Genomic DNA, 15,818 nt, shown 5'->3' on the forward strand with positions numbered 1-15,818 from the left:
GGCAGGGGGCTACCATTAAATTGTTGACTGTGCAAATGAAGGCTGTGATGGGGAAAAGCGAGCAGCCTTTATGGAGGAAGAAACAACCAAGGACCAGTGTGTGCGTGCAAAGGATGTTATTCCTGCAGCTTTTGGTGGTGGGTGATGGAAAAATTTGGGGGATGGGAAGAAAGAGATAGTGCCCAAAAGCTAGCAAAACACCTAGATCTCTGACTCCTATTTGAACCCTTTCCTATGCCCTGTTTCCAGAACGCACTGAGAAAAGGTGTGTGTGTGGGGGGGGAAAATCTACTTAGAACAGCACCTTCTACTGCACTTAGTGGGGAACCAGTGGCCCCCTCCAAGTGCTGTTGGACTCCCGTCAGGCCCCAAGCTATGTGACCAGTGATGAGGGATGATGGGAGTTGGGAATCTGGAGGGCAAAAGGTTCCCCAGCCTTGTTCTACCAAAACAACTTATCGACCGGTATGTGAGCATGCAAGCTTTTGGGTTACAGTAGAAGGCAAAGGAAATGTATAAAGCTGCTATTGCAGGTGAATCCAGAGCCCCATCAGCACAGGCCTGACCTACAGATGCTGTAGAATGAAGTGGCAGAGTGGGACCCCGTCGGGCTGCAGAAAAGGGATGCCATCCTTCCATAATACCTTATCATGGGATGTGCTTATTAGCTAGTTTCAACCTTCCAGGGAGATGTTGCCAACTCCCCTATGAGGAAGGCTTACAGCATTTGGAACTCCTTAAAGGGACCCTTGACAAGTCCAGTCGTGGACGACTCTGGGGTTGCGGCACCGGCGTACAGCTTCCGGGTCATGTGGCCATCAAGACTAAGCCGCTTCTGGCGAACCAGAGCAGCGCACGGAAACACCGTTTACCTTCCCGCCAGAGCAGTACCTATTTATCTACTTGCACTTTGAGGTGCTTTTAAACTGCTAGGTTAGCAGGAGCAGGGACCGGACAACAGGAGCTCACCCCGTCGTGGGGATTCGAACCACCGACCTTCTGATCAGCAAGCCCTAGGCTCTGTGGTTTAACCCACAGCGCCACCCGCGTCCCTTGGAACTTCTTAGGTTTGGAGAAATAGTTATGGCCACCAACTTGGATGGCTTTAAAAAAGGATTAGATAAAGGCTCCCAATGGCTACTAGCCACAGTGGCTGTGCTCTGCCAGTCAGAAGCAGTATGCTTCTGAATACCAGTTGCTGGAAACCACAGGAGATGGGGAGCTGCTCTTGTGCTCAGGTCCTGCTTGCCGATTCCCCATTAGGGGATCTGGTTGGCCACACTGAGAACAGGATGCTGGACTAGATGGGCCACACTTCTTATGCCTCTGTGTGTAAAGAAGAGAGCATTCAAAAGTGTGATTCCCCCACCCTCACTTCCACCTGCCCTGGGTTCTGTTCATCCACACACACACACACACACACACACACACACACACACACACACCTCTGGTTGGAATAGGCCACTTGAGCCTTTAGACCCCAGCTGCCCGCCAGACTTGCAGGTCTTAATCTTATTGAAGACAAATGTCAACAGGAATTCTGGATTCTGAGGGTTCTGGCCTGCTGCATCTTGAGCACTCTTACCTGTGACCTTATCTTCAATGCGGGTCCCAGTTTTAACCCCATGTTATTCAGTAAGTGCTCTTCTGTCAAGAGGGGCAGAGTCTCGCCGTCTATGGCCTGTTCCCGGAAGACCTGTCAGGGGAGAAGCAGAAAGCAGTGTGGGTAAGAGGAGCCCAGAGGAGCGCTACATGGGATCTGAGTGCTGTGTTTTAAGAGAAACACAGAAAGCTGCCTTATACAAAGTCGAGTCTATTGGTGAACACAAAGCAAGACTAACACACACACACACACACACACACACAGAGAGAGAGAGAGAGAGAGAGAGAGATATGAGCCTACATCATTAGTGTTGGCCAACCTAATGAAGTTGGGTCTACATGTGGATACGGTGGTGGGCTAAGCTGCAGTGTTGCACTTCAGAATGCAAGTGGGCTCTGCCATCCTATGCTTCAAAAAGAGAGCATCCTGTGATCACTTTGATGCAGACTGCTTCCTGCCCATTAGTTCTGTTAAATAAGGTTATAGACCCATACAGCGCCCCACCCCCCAGCAACTGGCTCGTCATAATGGCATGGGTATTTCCATCCAGTGACATAATCAGAGACTCGTGAACAATACAATATTGCTCCTCTCTCTCAAGGGGACCAGTTTTTTGTATTTGTTGTTCGTGATATTTTCCTTCCATTTTATCTAATACTGAGAAACTCAGTAAAACTTGAAAGAAAATAGGAAGAAAAAGAACCCTGCAAAGAAAGCATTTGGATGGGGGGAATGTCTACCCCGGGCCTCTTCCTTTTGTGCCTGTCTTCTAATTATAATACTGCCATGGACATTTTAGTTGGGATTCCTGTATTGCAGGGGGTTGGACTAGATGACCCTTAGGGTCCCTTCCAACTCTACAATTCTATGATTCTAAGTAGGGAAGTACCTGAAGTATTGCAATCAGGCTGAAGAGAGAAACAATTCTCTTACTTGTACCTCCTGCTTTGAATATTGTTTTAATGGCTTGTTTATTACATAGTTTAATTATTGATCTTTTTAGCATAGTTGATTTACTATGTATTTCAATTATGCAGTGGTGTTGTTTTTTTTAAGAAAGGCTTTATCCTTGTTATCCTGCTGTTGACTTTTGTCCATTTGTGAACTGGTAGACTCCTGGAAATTAATGGGTCTAAGTTAGAGATGTCCATCAAATCCAATGGGTCTATTCTGAGTAGGGCCACTATTGGAGACAACTGACTATTACCTCCTTTTGCCCCATACTCTTAAAGCTGGCGATTCAGAGGCAGGCACAGATGGGAGCCTGCTGTTCAAGCTTTTTTCCTTAAATCATAATAACAAAAAGGAAGCCGACAGCAGCTTCCTCCTCTTCTGGATCTTCTTTTTATAGGTGGGCCCTTCCAGCCAAGGCTGCTCATGAGCACAGCCTCCTATCCCTGCCCCGTGACCCAGCAGGCCAGCTTGGCTGACAGCCAAAAAACCATCCCTGCGCTCCGCCACGCTTGCTTCCAGGCCTCCCTGGAGCCCATGCCAAGCTGTGTGCGATGCAACGTGCCATCAAGACACAGATGGACGGTCCCAGGGGCCGAGAGCACCAAGGGTGTGTGTGTGTGTGTGTGTGTGTGTGTGTGTGTGTGTGTGTGTGTGTCTGTTTCCAATACAGGGTTGCGCTGAGCAAAGACAGCCTTCCTCCCACTGCCCCCTGCTTTTTCCTAATGCAAACGCTGTGGCCGGCTTTTTTCTTTCAGTTGCTTGTTTTTTGCTGGCAAGAGCGGAGGTCAGCTCTGTGCCAGACCTCCCCGGCAGCTGCGGTTTTTGGAGGAGAGAAAGCAGGCAGACAGCTCTGCAGCGCTGGGTCTCCCCGGCGGCCTGGCTTTCTTGCACAGTAAAAACCTGTTAAATGCAGAGCCCCGCTGTGGACCAAAAGGAAAAAGAAAAAGGCCTTATCCCTTTAACTCGTTCTGTGCCAAACCCCTTTTTCCTCCTCCCCCTCCTCCTTCACTACCTCCCCCTCCTCCAAACCTCTTGGCCTTCGTGGCTCACTCAAGAGACCTTGTTAATAGGGTGGGGGGGGGGTTGTATTTTTCTGGATTAGGCTGCCTGGAAAGCACCACTGTGAAAGTGCAACTCTCTTCACAGGGAGCTCTGGGGTGGCTGGTGAAGGTTGGAAGAACTCTCAGCAACCCTGCTTGCTGCCTTGTTCAGCATGGAGGAAGCACAAGGCCGGGAGCTGAGAGGGCATGCTTGTCCTGCCCATGCCAGTAGGTGCTGCTGGCACAAAAGCACACGGATGGCTTCCAAGTGATTCTTGCAAGAGAGGAGAAAAACAGCGGGGAGGGCCTTTTAGAGTGTTGCCACAACTCTATTCTGCACTAGGGGTGCTCTGGAGGAGTCTGGGTTTTGGACTGGAGAAAGTTAAGGGTTTGGGGGGGGGGGCTGCTTGAAGTTCCTTAGTGATGAAAGTACACGTCTTTGAAAGTACAAATAAATGGCCCAGAAAAGCTAGGAAATAGCTGGAAGATGGGAGCCATTTTGGCAAAGGTGAGTCAACCCACTGCCATCTGACTGAAGGGACAAAGCAAACTAGGGAGGGATGTGTGTGTCAGAGAGAGACAGAAAGAGAAGGAACAAAGAAAAGTTGCAGTTTTTAGAATAGGACAGAGAGGAAGGTGCTAGGCCAAGCTCAAGACCATTTTGATGGGAAGGGAAGGACCGTGTCTCAGTGGTAGAGCATTTGCCTTGTGCCTGCTTAGCTTTCTACATACTGCATCCACTATCGGCAATAATACTTATGCCTAGCTAATGACATGTTCATTTATATTAAGGCAACCCTAGTTTTAGGTTGCATCTGAGAGCCAGCATGGGCAACATGCCAGGGTTCGATCAGATGCCTGTATTGGAGGCGGTCCATTCTAGGACAGCCCTGGTCCAGTATGCAGTATGCACTTGATGCTCTAGATCAGAACAGCCCACCAGTCTGTATAACTCAGCAATGACTGGCAAGCAGATCTCCAGGGTTTCATTCGGGGCGACATTTCACTGTAAGATGCTATAGAAATGTCATAATAGTAATATATGGCAGTCCCACCTACACAGAGCCTTCTGCATCTCCCGCCAATTCTCACCCTCTCCATCCCATTCGTGCCTCTGACCCCCCCCCCAAGCCAGCTGCCACAGCTGCCGCCCTGCAGAAGCCCCAGCCTTAGAGGGGGCTTTAATGAAGCGTGTCATGAGGGGATTAGCACTTGCACAGTGTGCGAGAGGGTGGCGGCGGGGGGGGGGGGGGAGCAGGGGGCAGGCCCTGCCTTGAAAATGCACCACCCGCCTGCCACCCAGAAAGAGACAGGAAAAAACGACAACCCTGTGAGCAGAAAGGGCGTCACGGCCTCCCCTGAGGGGGTGGGCAAATTATTTGGAAAGCAGGGGGCCTGAGACCCACAGCGAGGCCTCCTCCTTTCACTGGCAGGTGAGAGAGCCGGCTGTGCTTAAAGAGGCACGTTTTGGGGTGCCTCGTGGGAGGTGGTTTGAAAAACGAAATAAACACTGGGCTATAGCCCAGTGCTCATCCTACTCAAGAGTAGACCCATCGATGCTGTGGCTAACTTAGGTCCAAACACTTTAATTGGTCTAAGAGTAATAGACTTAGTTCTTATTGTTACATTTTGCTTAGGACACTTAGAAACGTATGATAATAGTATTAATAAAGGTGACGTATTTGATTCAGGTTAGAAGCATTAAACAGGTTTGACCGGTTCCTCCTTCTTAGCCCTGCTTTGTGGGACTCTTTCTTGGAAGGGGAAGATGGCACACTGGAACAAAGGAAGCCGCCTTGGTCTCTAAAGTGCACCTGAACTCCAGGGTTTCAAGAAGGGATACCCTGAGCCCTACCTGGAGATGCCAGGATCGGAGCCTCCTGCCTGCAAAGCGCTCCTTTCCCCGAAGGGCCTTGTTGGCTTCCATAGGATCATAGGAAGCTGCCTTGTACCAAGTCAGATCACAGGCTGATGCTCATGCTGACTGGCAGCTGCTCTCCAGGTTTTCGGCAAGGCTCTTCTCCAGAGCTCCCTGAAGATGCTGGGGATCAAGCCCGGGACCTTCTGCCTGCAGGGCATGTGCCTCATAGGGGCCCTGGAAGCTGCCTTGTACAGAGTCATGGGACCAAATTGGTCCATCAAGCTCAGTAGCATCGATACCAACTGGGACTCCAGGATTTCAGACAGCCCTAGCTGGAGACGCCAAGGATTGAACCCGGGGCCTTCTGCTTGCAAATCAGATGCTCTGCCACTCAGCTCTGGCCCTCCCCTCCCTGTTGAGCAGGTTCTCTCTCTATTCCAAGTATACAGCCACCTTCTCGTTGCACTTTTCTGAGACATCTCAGGATCCCTTCCCCTGAAGCTGATATTCTCTCTCTCAATGGAGTGTTTATAAGAAAGAGGCCTTGGCTGACTCTGGTGCCGAACGAACAGACGGGGTTTTTGTATCCTGACCGGAGGCCTCACACTGAGCCACTTCATGATCCCCGCCTGGCAGTGATGGATGTTCCAGAAGGGCCTCTTGCCTTGGGGGTTATTCCCCCACCCACCTTCCTCCCCGCTCAATGCACAGGGTTAACCAGCAATTTTAAGTTCTACAGCTCAGACCTCCAAGCTGCTTGCACACAATTATCAGGGGGAAATCGTCAAAAACCCCAGGATGTAAATAACAACCGTAGATTTAAAAACCTTCTGCACGCAAAGAATTATTGCTATTTTATCATTTATTTAAATATTTATCATTTGTTGTTGTTTTTATTTATTTATTTTACTTTTTATTAACAACCTTTTATTTAACATTTATTTATTTAAATATTATTTGGATACAGCGGTCTTAACAATGAAACCTCCCCCCCCCCCCCATCTTTGAAGGTGTGGCTATCCTGTAGAGGATAGTTTGAACGATATTCTTCCCTGTGACAGATGAAACAATTTTTGCGCTGTCTCTGGGGTAACTGTATGCTGGACATTTGGATAATTTGTATGGATTAATGAGGATAAATTATGTTAAATTACAACCCCAATACCTGTTAGGGGGGTTGGGAATATCCTCCATTTGAAATCCCAGAGAGCTACTGCCAGTCAGTGTAGACAATACTAAGCTATATAGACCAAAAGTCTGACTCAGTATAGGGCAGCTTCCTTTGTTCTTATAATGGTAATACCGGAGTATACAACAGGGCTTTAGTGTGCAATCCTTTGCATATGTACTTGAGAGAAAGCGCTCTTGAACACGGTGTGGCTTACTTCCATGTAAACACATATAGGATTGTGTAGTCAGCAGTGGCAGGCAGTATTTACTTACTGGTATTTAGGGAACATGGATGGGCATGACCAAGCCTCTGCAGACAAGCCACAGTAGACTTACAAAGACACGAAGAAGTGCAGACAGTTGTGGTACTGAGTGCTGTATTCAGCTTCTTGAGATATATACTTTTTTATTAGAAAAGAAGAAATGTTTTTTCAAAGATCCCATAAGTTTCTAGACCTTATGAGGCGGAGGCAAGGCCTGGCAAAACCTCAGAAAGCCAGAGGCGCTGAGACAAGATTTCCAGTAGCTGGGGGTGGGGTGGACGCTTTAGTGCCCCATGACTGGGATCAGCAGAATAAATTTTGAATAATTTATTCAGCTTGCAGAATTCAGTTTGTTAGGATGCAGAATTAAAGCAAGCAAGCAAGCAAGCAAGCAAGCAAGCAAGCAAGCAAGCAAACAGGGAACAGCGCAGCCCTCCAGGAATCTGAAAGCAACTCTTAGCCTTGTTGATTTGCAGAGAAAGTAAGAACCCAAAGCCCCAGGTTTTCCCCTTCCCTCCTGAATAATTGGGAGTTTACCTGAGTGTACTCGGCACAGCCGGACAAACCGCCCACGAAACTGCAGACGTCCTCCACCGTCCACTTGCTGACGTCCTCCAGCGCTGGGCTGTCTTCACCATCCAAGAAGAGACCTCCCATGCTGCCTGGAATGGGGGAGAAGGTTTTTAGAGAGTTGGGAAATTGGGGCGGGGGGGGGGCAGAGGAAACATAAATCACGCAAGTCCCACACGGACAGCCACACTGCTGCCAGGCCTCCCTTGCTGCCCATTGCATTATTTTCCTCCAGCCACACATCCATCTTTAATGAACTGTCAATTAAAACACCAGGCAGGGTCAATTTGCCCGCCGAGGCCTCCCGGAGATTCCTAGCCCCGAGGGTGGGGAAGCCAAGAGAATGACAGCGGGGCTGGGGGGGGGGGATGACACATTTCCAACTAATGTCTTCAATGTGCTTAATTTTCTTCAGCTGCAGACAAGGGAGGGGAGTGGGGGGGGGGGGTATAATCCAGCAAGGGCTGCAAACTGAAAAGCAACATCAACAGCTCCCAATAAAGCCAGCCAGCAAAGGTCTCTGACCACCTCTAAGTATGTGCTCAGGACAACAAAGGAGTTGAAGGAAGTGGCAGCTTTTCAGGAACATGGGAAACTGCATTATACTGAGTCAGGCCACTGGGTCCATCCAGCTGAATATTGTCTACACTGATTAGAAGTGGCTTTCTGGGATTTCTGGGAATCTCTCTCCCAGTACTACCTGGAGATGCTAGGGACAGGACCTGAGAAGAAGGCACACTCAAAACAGAAACTCATGCAGAGACACAACAGGCAGCCCCCTTCCTTTTAGGGAGCAGGTTGAAGAGCTCACTGGTAGAGGGATGGAAATGCTACCTGCTGTCAGGCAGCTTGTTATCACAGAAAACTGCAATGCCAGTCGCATGGCTTAGTGATAAGCGCACCCACTGTTCATGCAGACGGTCCTGGGTTCAATCACTTGTTATCTCCAGGTAGGACTGGGAAAGACCCCGTCTGAAACCTTCAGAGAGCCACTGCCAGTCAGTGTCAACAACACTTGAGGAGGACCCAACAGCTAACACTGAATCAACTTATTTATAAAACTGTGAAGTCTTCCCCCTAATGCCTCAACAAATGAAACGGATTTGTAAAAATGTTACATGGGGGGGGGGGGGAAATACGAGGCATTACACTTACTTCTGTAAAACAAGAAAATCCTTAATAAAATATTTTTTTTAAAAAAAACAAACAAACTGTGAAATCTTCCACATTTGACAGAACTCTTGCTAGTGAAACGTGAATGCCTGTGAAATTCAAAAGTCTGTATACTGCCCTAAGATGAATTAAGAGAAGGGATGGGGAACCAGTGGCCCTCCAGATGCTGGACTCCCACTCCCATCAGCCCCAACCAGCCAGGCCAATGGTCAGAGGTGATAGGAACTAGAGTCCAACAACCAGAGGGCCCACAGGTTATGAGCCACCCTTGATTTTCAGCTGCGTACAAACCATACAGTTAAGGAACATCTCACCCACTGCATTAATACTGGCACCTGTAGTTCATTAAGGGTGCTGGGAATTGTAGATTGGTGAGGGGGTAAACTACAGCTCCCAGGATTCTTTTGGGGATGGGATACGCTTTAAATGTATGGTGTGTATGCAGCCTAAGTGAAGGCAGACATTCACCTCTTTAGTAATCTCCTAATCCGAGAGACTTGCGTTTTTTTTCAGACCTGAAGCTGTTTTTGCCAAACATTGGAGATCTTTCTCTCTTTCTTCCTCTCTCTCTCCCTCCCTCCCCCTCCCCACCACCCACCCATTTGAAAGAGCGCGGCGCTGACTTGGTAAATAGAGGAAGTGGAATTGAACTCAATTATTCCAGGCACAGCTAAGGCTCCGGCGAGACGCCTCCATCTGCAGCCGGAGAAGCAAGCGTCTCCGAAGGGATCTGGCAGTAACAGCCAACTGGTTCCAAATGATGCACTTCCTCCTTCCAGAGGCCGGCCAAGGATAGCAGCTCGGCCGAGTAGATGGGAACGGAGGAGAGCCTCCTCCTCTCTACTCGGCTGGGCAGCTTGAACCTCAGCGCTTTGGCTCTGCAACGGGGGCATCGCTCTGGACCCAAAGGAAAAATAGGGTAGTGCTCTGATCCAGCTCTTTCATGGGACCAGAAGCTGTTTTCCAGAGGGGCTTTTCCAGCCTCCAATTTCAGGGCTGGCTTCTGTTGCCAACTTTTTAACCAAGCCTGATAGAAAAACTGGTTTTGCTCAAGACACAGAGAAAGCATTCAATGGCAAAGCACAAGCTCTGGCTCCGCCTATCATTGGCTCTGGCTCCGCCTACTGTTGGCCTCCCTTTCTTCTCCCACCACTACTTCCAGCACCCATTGACCGCCAATGGGCAGGTTAAACATACTAGGACAGCTCCTGCACTGAGCACAAGCAAGCAAGACTTTGCCAAAATAACTTCTCCCCAGTCCAGGTTGCCTCTGGTCTAGTCAGCATTTTGTGGGAGGGATCAGGAATAAACCAGGTTTGCCTAACTATTTGGAGAAAGTAGTGTTGCCCCAGGGCAACAAATACACTTAGAAACACCTCCACAAGGCAGAGGTTTGTGGTTACAGAAGCGATGAGGAAGTATCTGGATGTAATCTAACCTCCGCATAACCTATGTCAAATAAACTCTGTACATAAAGGTTCAGAGGGAAGAGCACTTCTAGCCTGGACAGTTATAGAGTTCTGGCGGCACCTCAGTGTAGCTCCCAGAACTGGACGAAGGGCAGACTAGGAGGAATCATGCTCAGAACAGCAACTCATGCAGATTCCCATCAGGCATCCTCCTCTTCCCCTCAGCTGGGAAAGAGTCGCAGTTTGAAATTCTGGATAGCTGCTGCCAGTCAGTGTAGACGGAGATCCGATAGACCAATGGATTAAGCAGCTTCCTGACATCAGGTGCCCGTGGCAAGTGATTCAAATTCTTTCATTTGCCATGAAGGAAAATATTTCTTCTTCTTCTTCTTGAGGAAGAGGCACTCCCCAACACATTTTTTTTGTGTGTGCCAACTCTCCCCTGAGCTCGCCTGTAAGAATCCACAAGTATTTTCCACACAGCCACACAAACACAGACCCTGCCAAAATATTTATCTCAAGACAGTTCATCCTCCCTTTCGCAGTCACCAGGAAAACACACGGAGAGAATGTCTGCTGGCGTAAAAAAATTTGAGCTGAAGGACGGGGGGGGGGGGAGAGACAGAGTGATTTATTGGCAGTTACTGGAGGGGGGGGCCAAGAAAGAGGAGATGCCTGATTTTGCCAAAATAAACAAGAACTGGTCAAAGCTCTGTGAGGACAAACAGCCGCAGCATGCAGAGACCCACAAAATACGCCTGGTTCAGCTGACCAACCCTCTCTCAAACTCCCCCTTTCACCACTCTCCTCTCACAGACTCCAGTTAAATAGGAACAACTGACCCATGCCCGTGGGGCGGGGGTATAGCCAGGGATACTGAGAAGGCTTGCTGGTTTGGTGCTTTAAAGCCCAAATTCTTACTCAACCTCGTGCCCTCCAGCTGCTTTGGACGAAAACTACTAGGAACACAGGAAGCTGCAAATCAAATCATTTTGTCTATGTAGTTTGGTACGGTCTACACTGGCTGGTAGGGGCTTGCCAGGGTTTTAGGCAAGGGATGTCTCACCTGGAGCTGCTAGGGAGTGAAGCTGGGACCTTCTGTACACAACGCAGACTGTCTGCCATTGCGCTGTGGCCTGTCCCTTAAGACACAGAAGCATAGGAAGCTGCCTTTTACTGAGACAGGCCATTGGTCTATCTTAACTCTTTGCAGCGTACACTGACTGGCAGCGAACCTGGGGTCTTCTGCATGCAAACAGATGCTGTATCACTGAGCTGTGGATGAGAGTCGTGGTCCAAAACAGTGGAAAGGCACCTGGAAGCCTGCCCTTTGCATTCTCCAAATAAAGAGGTGATTATTCTATTCCCATCAGGTCAGGCTCCTGATTTTAACTGGGGAGGGGGTTGGCATTGGCACCTTGAACGGGCCCACCTCCTTGCCTCTGCCCCTTTTCCTGCTCTCGGCCTCTGGGCCAAATCAGCACCACTGCCCACAAGGAGAGAGGCAAGGCAACTCCCCGCTGACGTCTTCTCTCCCTTTCGTCTCACATGCTTCACCCTCAGCTTCCCAGGATTTGGGCTCAGAGGACTCCTTTGAACAGCTTCGTTAATTAATTCCACACAGCTCTCACGCCCGGTTCTCTCAAGGGATGCCAGTATGTGCGGGCAGAAGCAAGAAGTTTCAAAGCATCTCTCTCTGGCCCCACAAGATGCGGAGAACACAGGAAGGGCCCTGCTAGACCATAGACACTGGCCGCAGACCGGCAACTGGTTTCCCACAGTGGACCTGAGCAAAATCCATTGCCCTCTCCCACTCGCCATCCCCAGCAATTAGCACATAGGAAGAGAGGGAGCTGCCTTATAAGAGTCAGGCCACTGGTCCAGCATTTTCTACACTGACTGGCAGCTGCTATCCAGGGTTCCAGGCAGAGAATCTCTCCCAGTCCTACCTGAAGATGCTGGAGATTGAACCTGGAACCTTTTGCCACAGTTCTTCCCTGAAGATGTAGCAAGATAGGATGCTGCCTATTCTGGCAGCTGGTCCATCGAGCTCAGTATTGCCTACCCTGACTGGCAGTGGCTCTCTGGGGTTTCAAGCAAGGGACATGCCCAGACCTACCCAGGGATGGAACCTGGGACCTTCTGCATGCGAAGCAGATGTTCTTAGCACTGAGCTACAGCTCATGCCGTTGCTAATACTGGCTAGAATTCAAGCTATGTTAATAGTTGTGTGGGTCAAGGGGCTTATAATGGATCATGGGAACTGCTTGCCATGCAGGGTCAGGTTATAAGGGAGCAAGAGTGATTACCCTGCAAAGGATGGCTCATTAAGGCAAGTGGGATGCTGCCCCACCAAATTCAGTCTACCCTCAGCCAGCGGCCCCACTTGCCTGCCTTCTTGCGGGTGGTGGTGGACTCAGCAGGGAAGAGGAGAACAAAACTAGAATGAGTCTTCTCTGCCTGTCATTGGCTCTGGCTCCACCTACTTCAGGGTGCCTGGCCTTCCACCCCACATACCACCAGCCACCACTGCTTTGGAGGTGGGGCCCACACCGGCCCCTAGCAAAGGACTGCTCATTTCCGCAAGGTCGCGGAATTCCTGTCCTTTCCCACCAATGTGGGTCCAAGAGGCCAAACAAGCCTTAAAGACCAGGCACCTTTCTCTCCCCCCGCCCCCCGCATGGGGCCCATGCCACTGACCCACACAGAGAGCCGGGACGGGGGCTTAATCCATCTTGTTATTTCTTCCCCTGCCCTGCCGAGAGCCGGGAGAGGTCACCGAACGGCCCCGGAAGGCTGGCGTTAATTGCTCTCCAGACTGCAGATCGATAGGAAGATTTTAGCTGCTTGCTGGCTCCATCCTTCACCTTTTCCAGAGGACGGGGCCGGCCGGCGGGCAAGTGGGCGAGGGGGGGCAGTGTATGAGAGAAGAGGTGCGCGGCTGAAACGAGATGAGGTCATTTTGGCAGCGGCTGGGGTTTTCATAAGGCAGCTTGGGGAATTGACCCGGCAATCGACTGCCGTGTCGATAATTTTCTGTCACTGGGGATAGAAAATGGCTCTGCGCCTCCAAAGTGCCGGAGGAGCCAGCCTCCTCCCCCTGGCTTGTCCCCCCCCCCCCCAGCCTGCTCCAACACCACCACTGTTCCCCCTCCCTGGAAAGCAGCCAGCCTCATTCAGAGCCTCCTGGATCATTTGCGGATATTAAATCTCTACCCTTTCCCCTTTCTGCCCTCCATCTTCCCGTCAGCCGCTATCTGGATCTTCCTGCTTGCATTATCTAGCTTTCATCCCCGGCACAAAGGCAAGGCTGTGTGTACACACACACACACACACGACTCACACGCGTACGTTGTCTCTTGGGGAATGCATCATTATGAACACAGAAAGCAGCTTTCTACCGAGTCAGACCCTCGGTCTGCCTAGAACAGTTCTGTCTACACTGACTGGCAGCGGCTCTCCAGGGTTTCAGACACAGATCTCTCCCAGCCCAACCTGAAGATACTGCATCTCTGCTCTGCCTCCCCAAGAAGAGTTGGCTTGCATGTCCACCGGTGATAAAACTGCCTTACCACCCTGTGCACAAACCTTTTTCAATGGACACAGCGGCAGATTCAGGGAAATGTAGAGAATCAAGAGTGAAGGAATAGGCCCAAGGAGCAAGGCTGGATGAAAGTGCTTTGGGGGCCCAAAATAAGGAACCTCTTCCTTATTGCATTGCAGGGGGTGGGACTAGATGTCCCCCAAGGTCCCTTCCAACTCTAAAATTCTATGATTCTATTATTCCCCTCCCCCAAAGCAACACATCAAATAAAGTATCACAAAATTAGTCTTGCGGCATCTTTTTAAAAATTCTATCTAGATGAGCCCTACTAAGCTTAAGACTTTCTGAAATTAATGGACCAAAGCTAGTTATGTCCATTAATTTCAGTGGGTGTGCTCTTGAGGCATGGTGGGTGCAAACCTTATCAATTTATTACGATATTAGGTTTTGTTATGATGAAAAACCCCCAAAACTTCTGAGCATGCAAAGTTTCATTGTAACTCTCACCAGAACAAACACAAAAACCATTTTGCTGAAAATAAAATACTCTGTGCACGACAGCCATCTTCAAACACCTTCAGGCAGGCTTCCTCAACCTTGGCCCTCCAGATGTTTTGAGACTACAATTCCCATCATCCCTGACCACTGGTCCTGCTAGCTAGGGATCATGGGAGTTGTAGGCCAAAAAACATCTGGAGGGCCGAGGTTGAGGAAGCCTGCCTTAAGGGGTGTCACATGGAAGATGGAGCAAGCTTGTTTTCTCCTACTCCAGAGGCCAGGACTCGAACCAATGGATTCAAGTTACAAGACAGGAGATTCTGACTAAACATCAGGCCCATCTTTCTGACGGCAAGAGCTGCTGGACAGTAGAATAGACTCCCATAAGAGGTGGTGGATTCTCCTTTCTTAAGTTTTTTAAAGCAGAGGTTGGATGGCCATGTGTCATGGATGCTTTAGTGGAGATTCCTGCAATGCAGGGGATTGGACTATGATTCTATGTGCCATTTCAGTTTTCCGTCACTTAACCCATCACTGTTTTTTTGCACTTCCCAGCTTGGCCCAGCATAACCTACCTCACATGGGTGCTGTGAAAATATATAGGAATGTTGAGGAAACAAGTGTCCATGAATGAGCCCAAGCTCTGCCCTAGTAACAATTACCATGCTGTTTTTCTCTCTCCACACCATACATTTAAAGTGCATGGCTTCCTCCAAAGAATTCTGGGAATTATAGCTTAGTACTCACAGAAATACAATTTCCAGCACCCTTGACGGGTGTTTTTTTTTTGGGGGGGGGGGAGTAATGTGCTTTAAATGCGTGGTGTGGACATCAGACTGAGCTACAGTTCTAGCAGCAGTTTTTTTCTTGCCCTATGTCCCAGCTCCACTAACCTCGTGGTACACCAAAACGGAGAAACCAGGAACGCCCAAATCACAAATAGGCATTCAAAGCCCCCCAGCTGAAACATGCTTTGAAAACACAGTGGAGGGGTTACAGGAACTGATATGGCCGAGAAAAAGCTACATCAGGGCTTGGAGAAGCACCTCCTCTCACTCGCCCCTACCCATCTGGGACCCATGCCCTGCTCTGCACGCTCTTAAAAACCCACATTTCCCTTTTAATCAGCCAGTAAGGAAATGCTCTTGCCAAGCCGCCTCATCTGTTGAGGTGGCTGGGGATATTCCATCACACCCAACCATCTGTCAGGAAGAAATCACTCCTTTCTGCCCCGCCTTTGGTGGCGAGTGCTGGCGGGCTTGCCTTGACCCGATGAGCACCTCTTGAAAGGAGGACGGCTCCATCACCCAAGTGGCTTGCATAGCCTCCATCTCTTCTCCCCAAAGCAGCTCCCTCCTCCCCCTCCCCCACCAACCCACTTCAGTTCATGTTCCCTCTTTCTTTCCCTGGCTGAACATGCTAGGTTGCAAACAGGAGGAAGGAAAAGCAGAGGCTTCGAAAACAAGCCTGAAAGTTTCAGCTCGCGTTATGGCGGCACTCATTCACATGAAATGGCATTCCCCAATCTGGTGCCCTCCAGCTGTTTCGGACTACAACTCTCATCAACCTATGCCAGAACAGCTGCCATTAAGAAGACAATATGTGCACTCTGAAACATGGGAACGCCCATGCCTGGGAGATTTACAAGTGCTCCTTACTCCAGGGGAAAGTTCCAAAGGCAATTGTGCACACAAAATACCATGGGTACAAACAATGAGATGGTTAAGAAACAT

At 49.6% G+C, this 15,818-nt stretch overlaps 1 protein-coding gene across 3 annotated transcripts in view; it reads right to left on the reverse strand.

The window, feature by feature from the left end:
* SAMD11 (sterile alpha motif domain containing 11) overlaps positions 1-15,818 on the reverse strand; it is a 159,297-nt gene that overhangs the window by 3,284 nt on the left and 140,195 nt on the right. For all 3 annotated transcript variants that reach the window (XM_028740774.2, XM_077931369.1, XM_077931368.1), the window contains 2 exons: positions 7,429-7,553; positions 1,586-1,696 (listed from right to left, as the gene is read on the reverse strand). In XM_028740774.2, the coding sequence (XP_028596607.2) occupies positions 1,586-1,696; positions 7,429-7,553 (236 nt within the window). The remainder of the gene's footprint in view (positions 1-1,585; positions 1,697-7,428; positions 7,554-15,818) is intronic.

This window comes from Podarcis muralis, chromosome 7 (assembly GCF_964188315.1).
Source record: "Podarcis muralis chromosome 7, rPodMur119.hap1.1, whole genome shotgun sequence".
Classification (NCBI taxonomy): Eukaryota; Metazoa; Chordata; class Lepidosauria; order Squamata; family Lacertidae; genus Podarcis; species Podarcis muralis.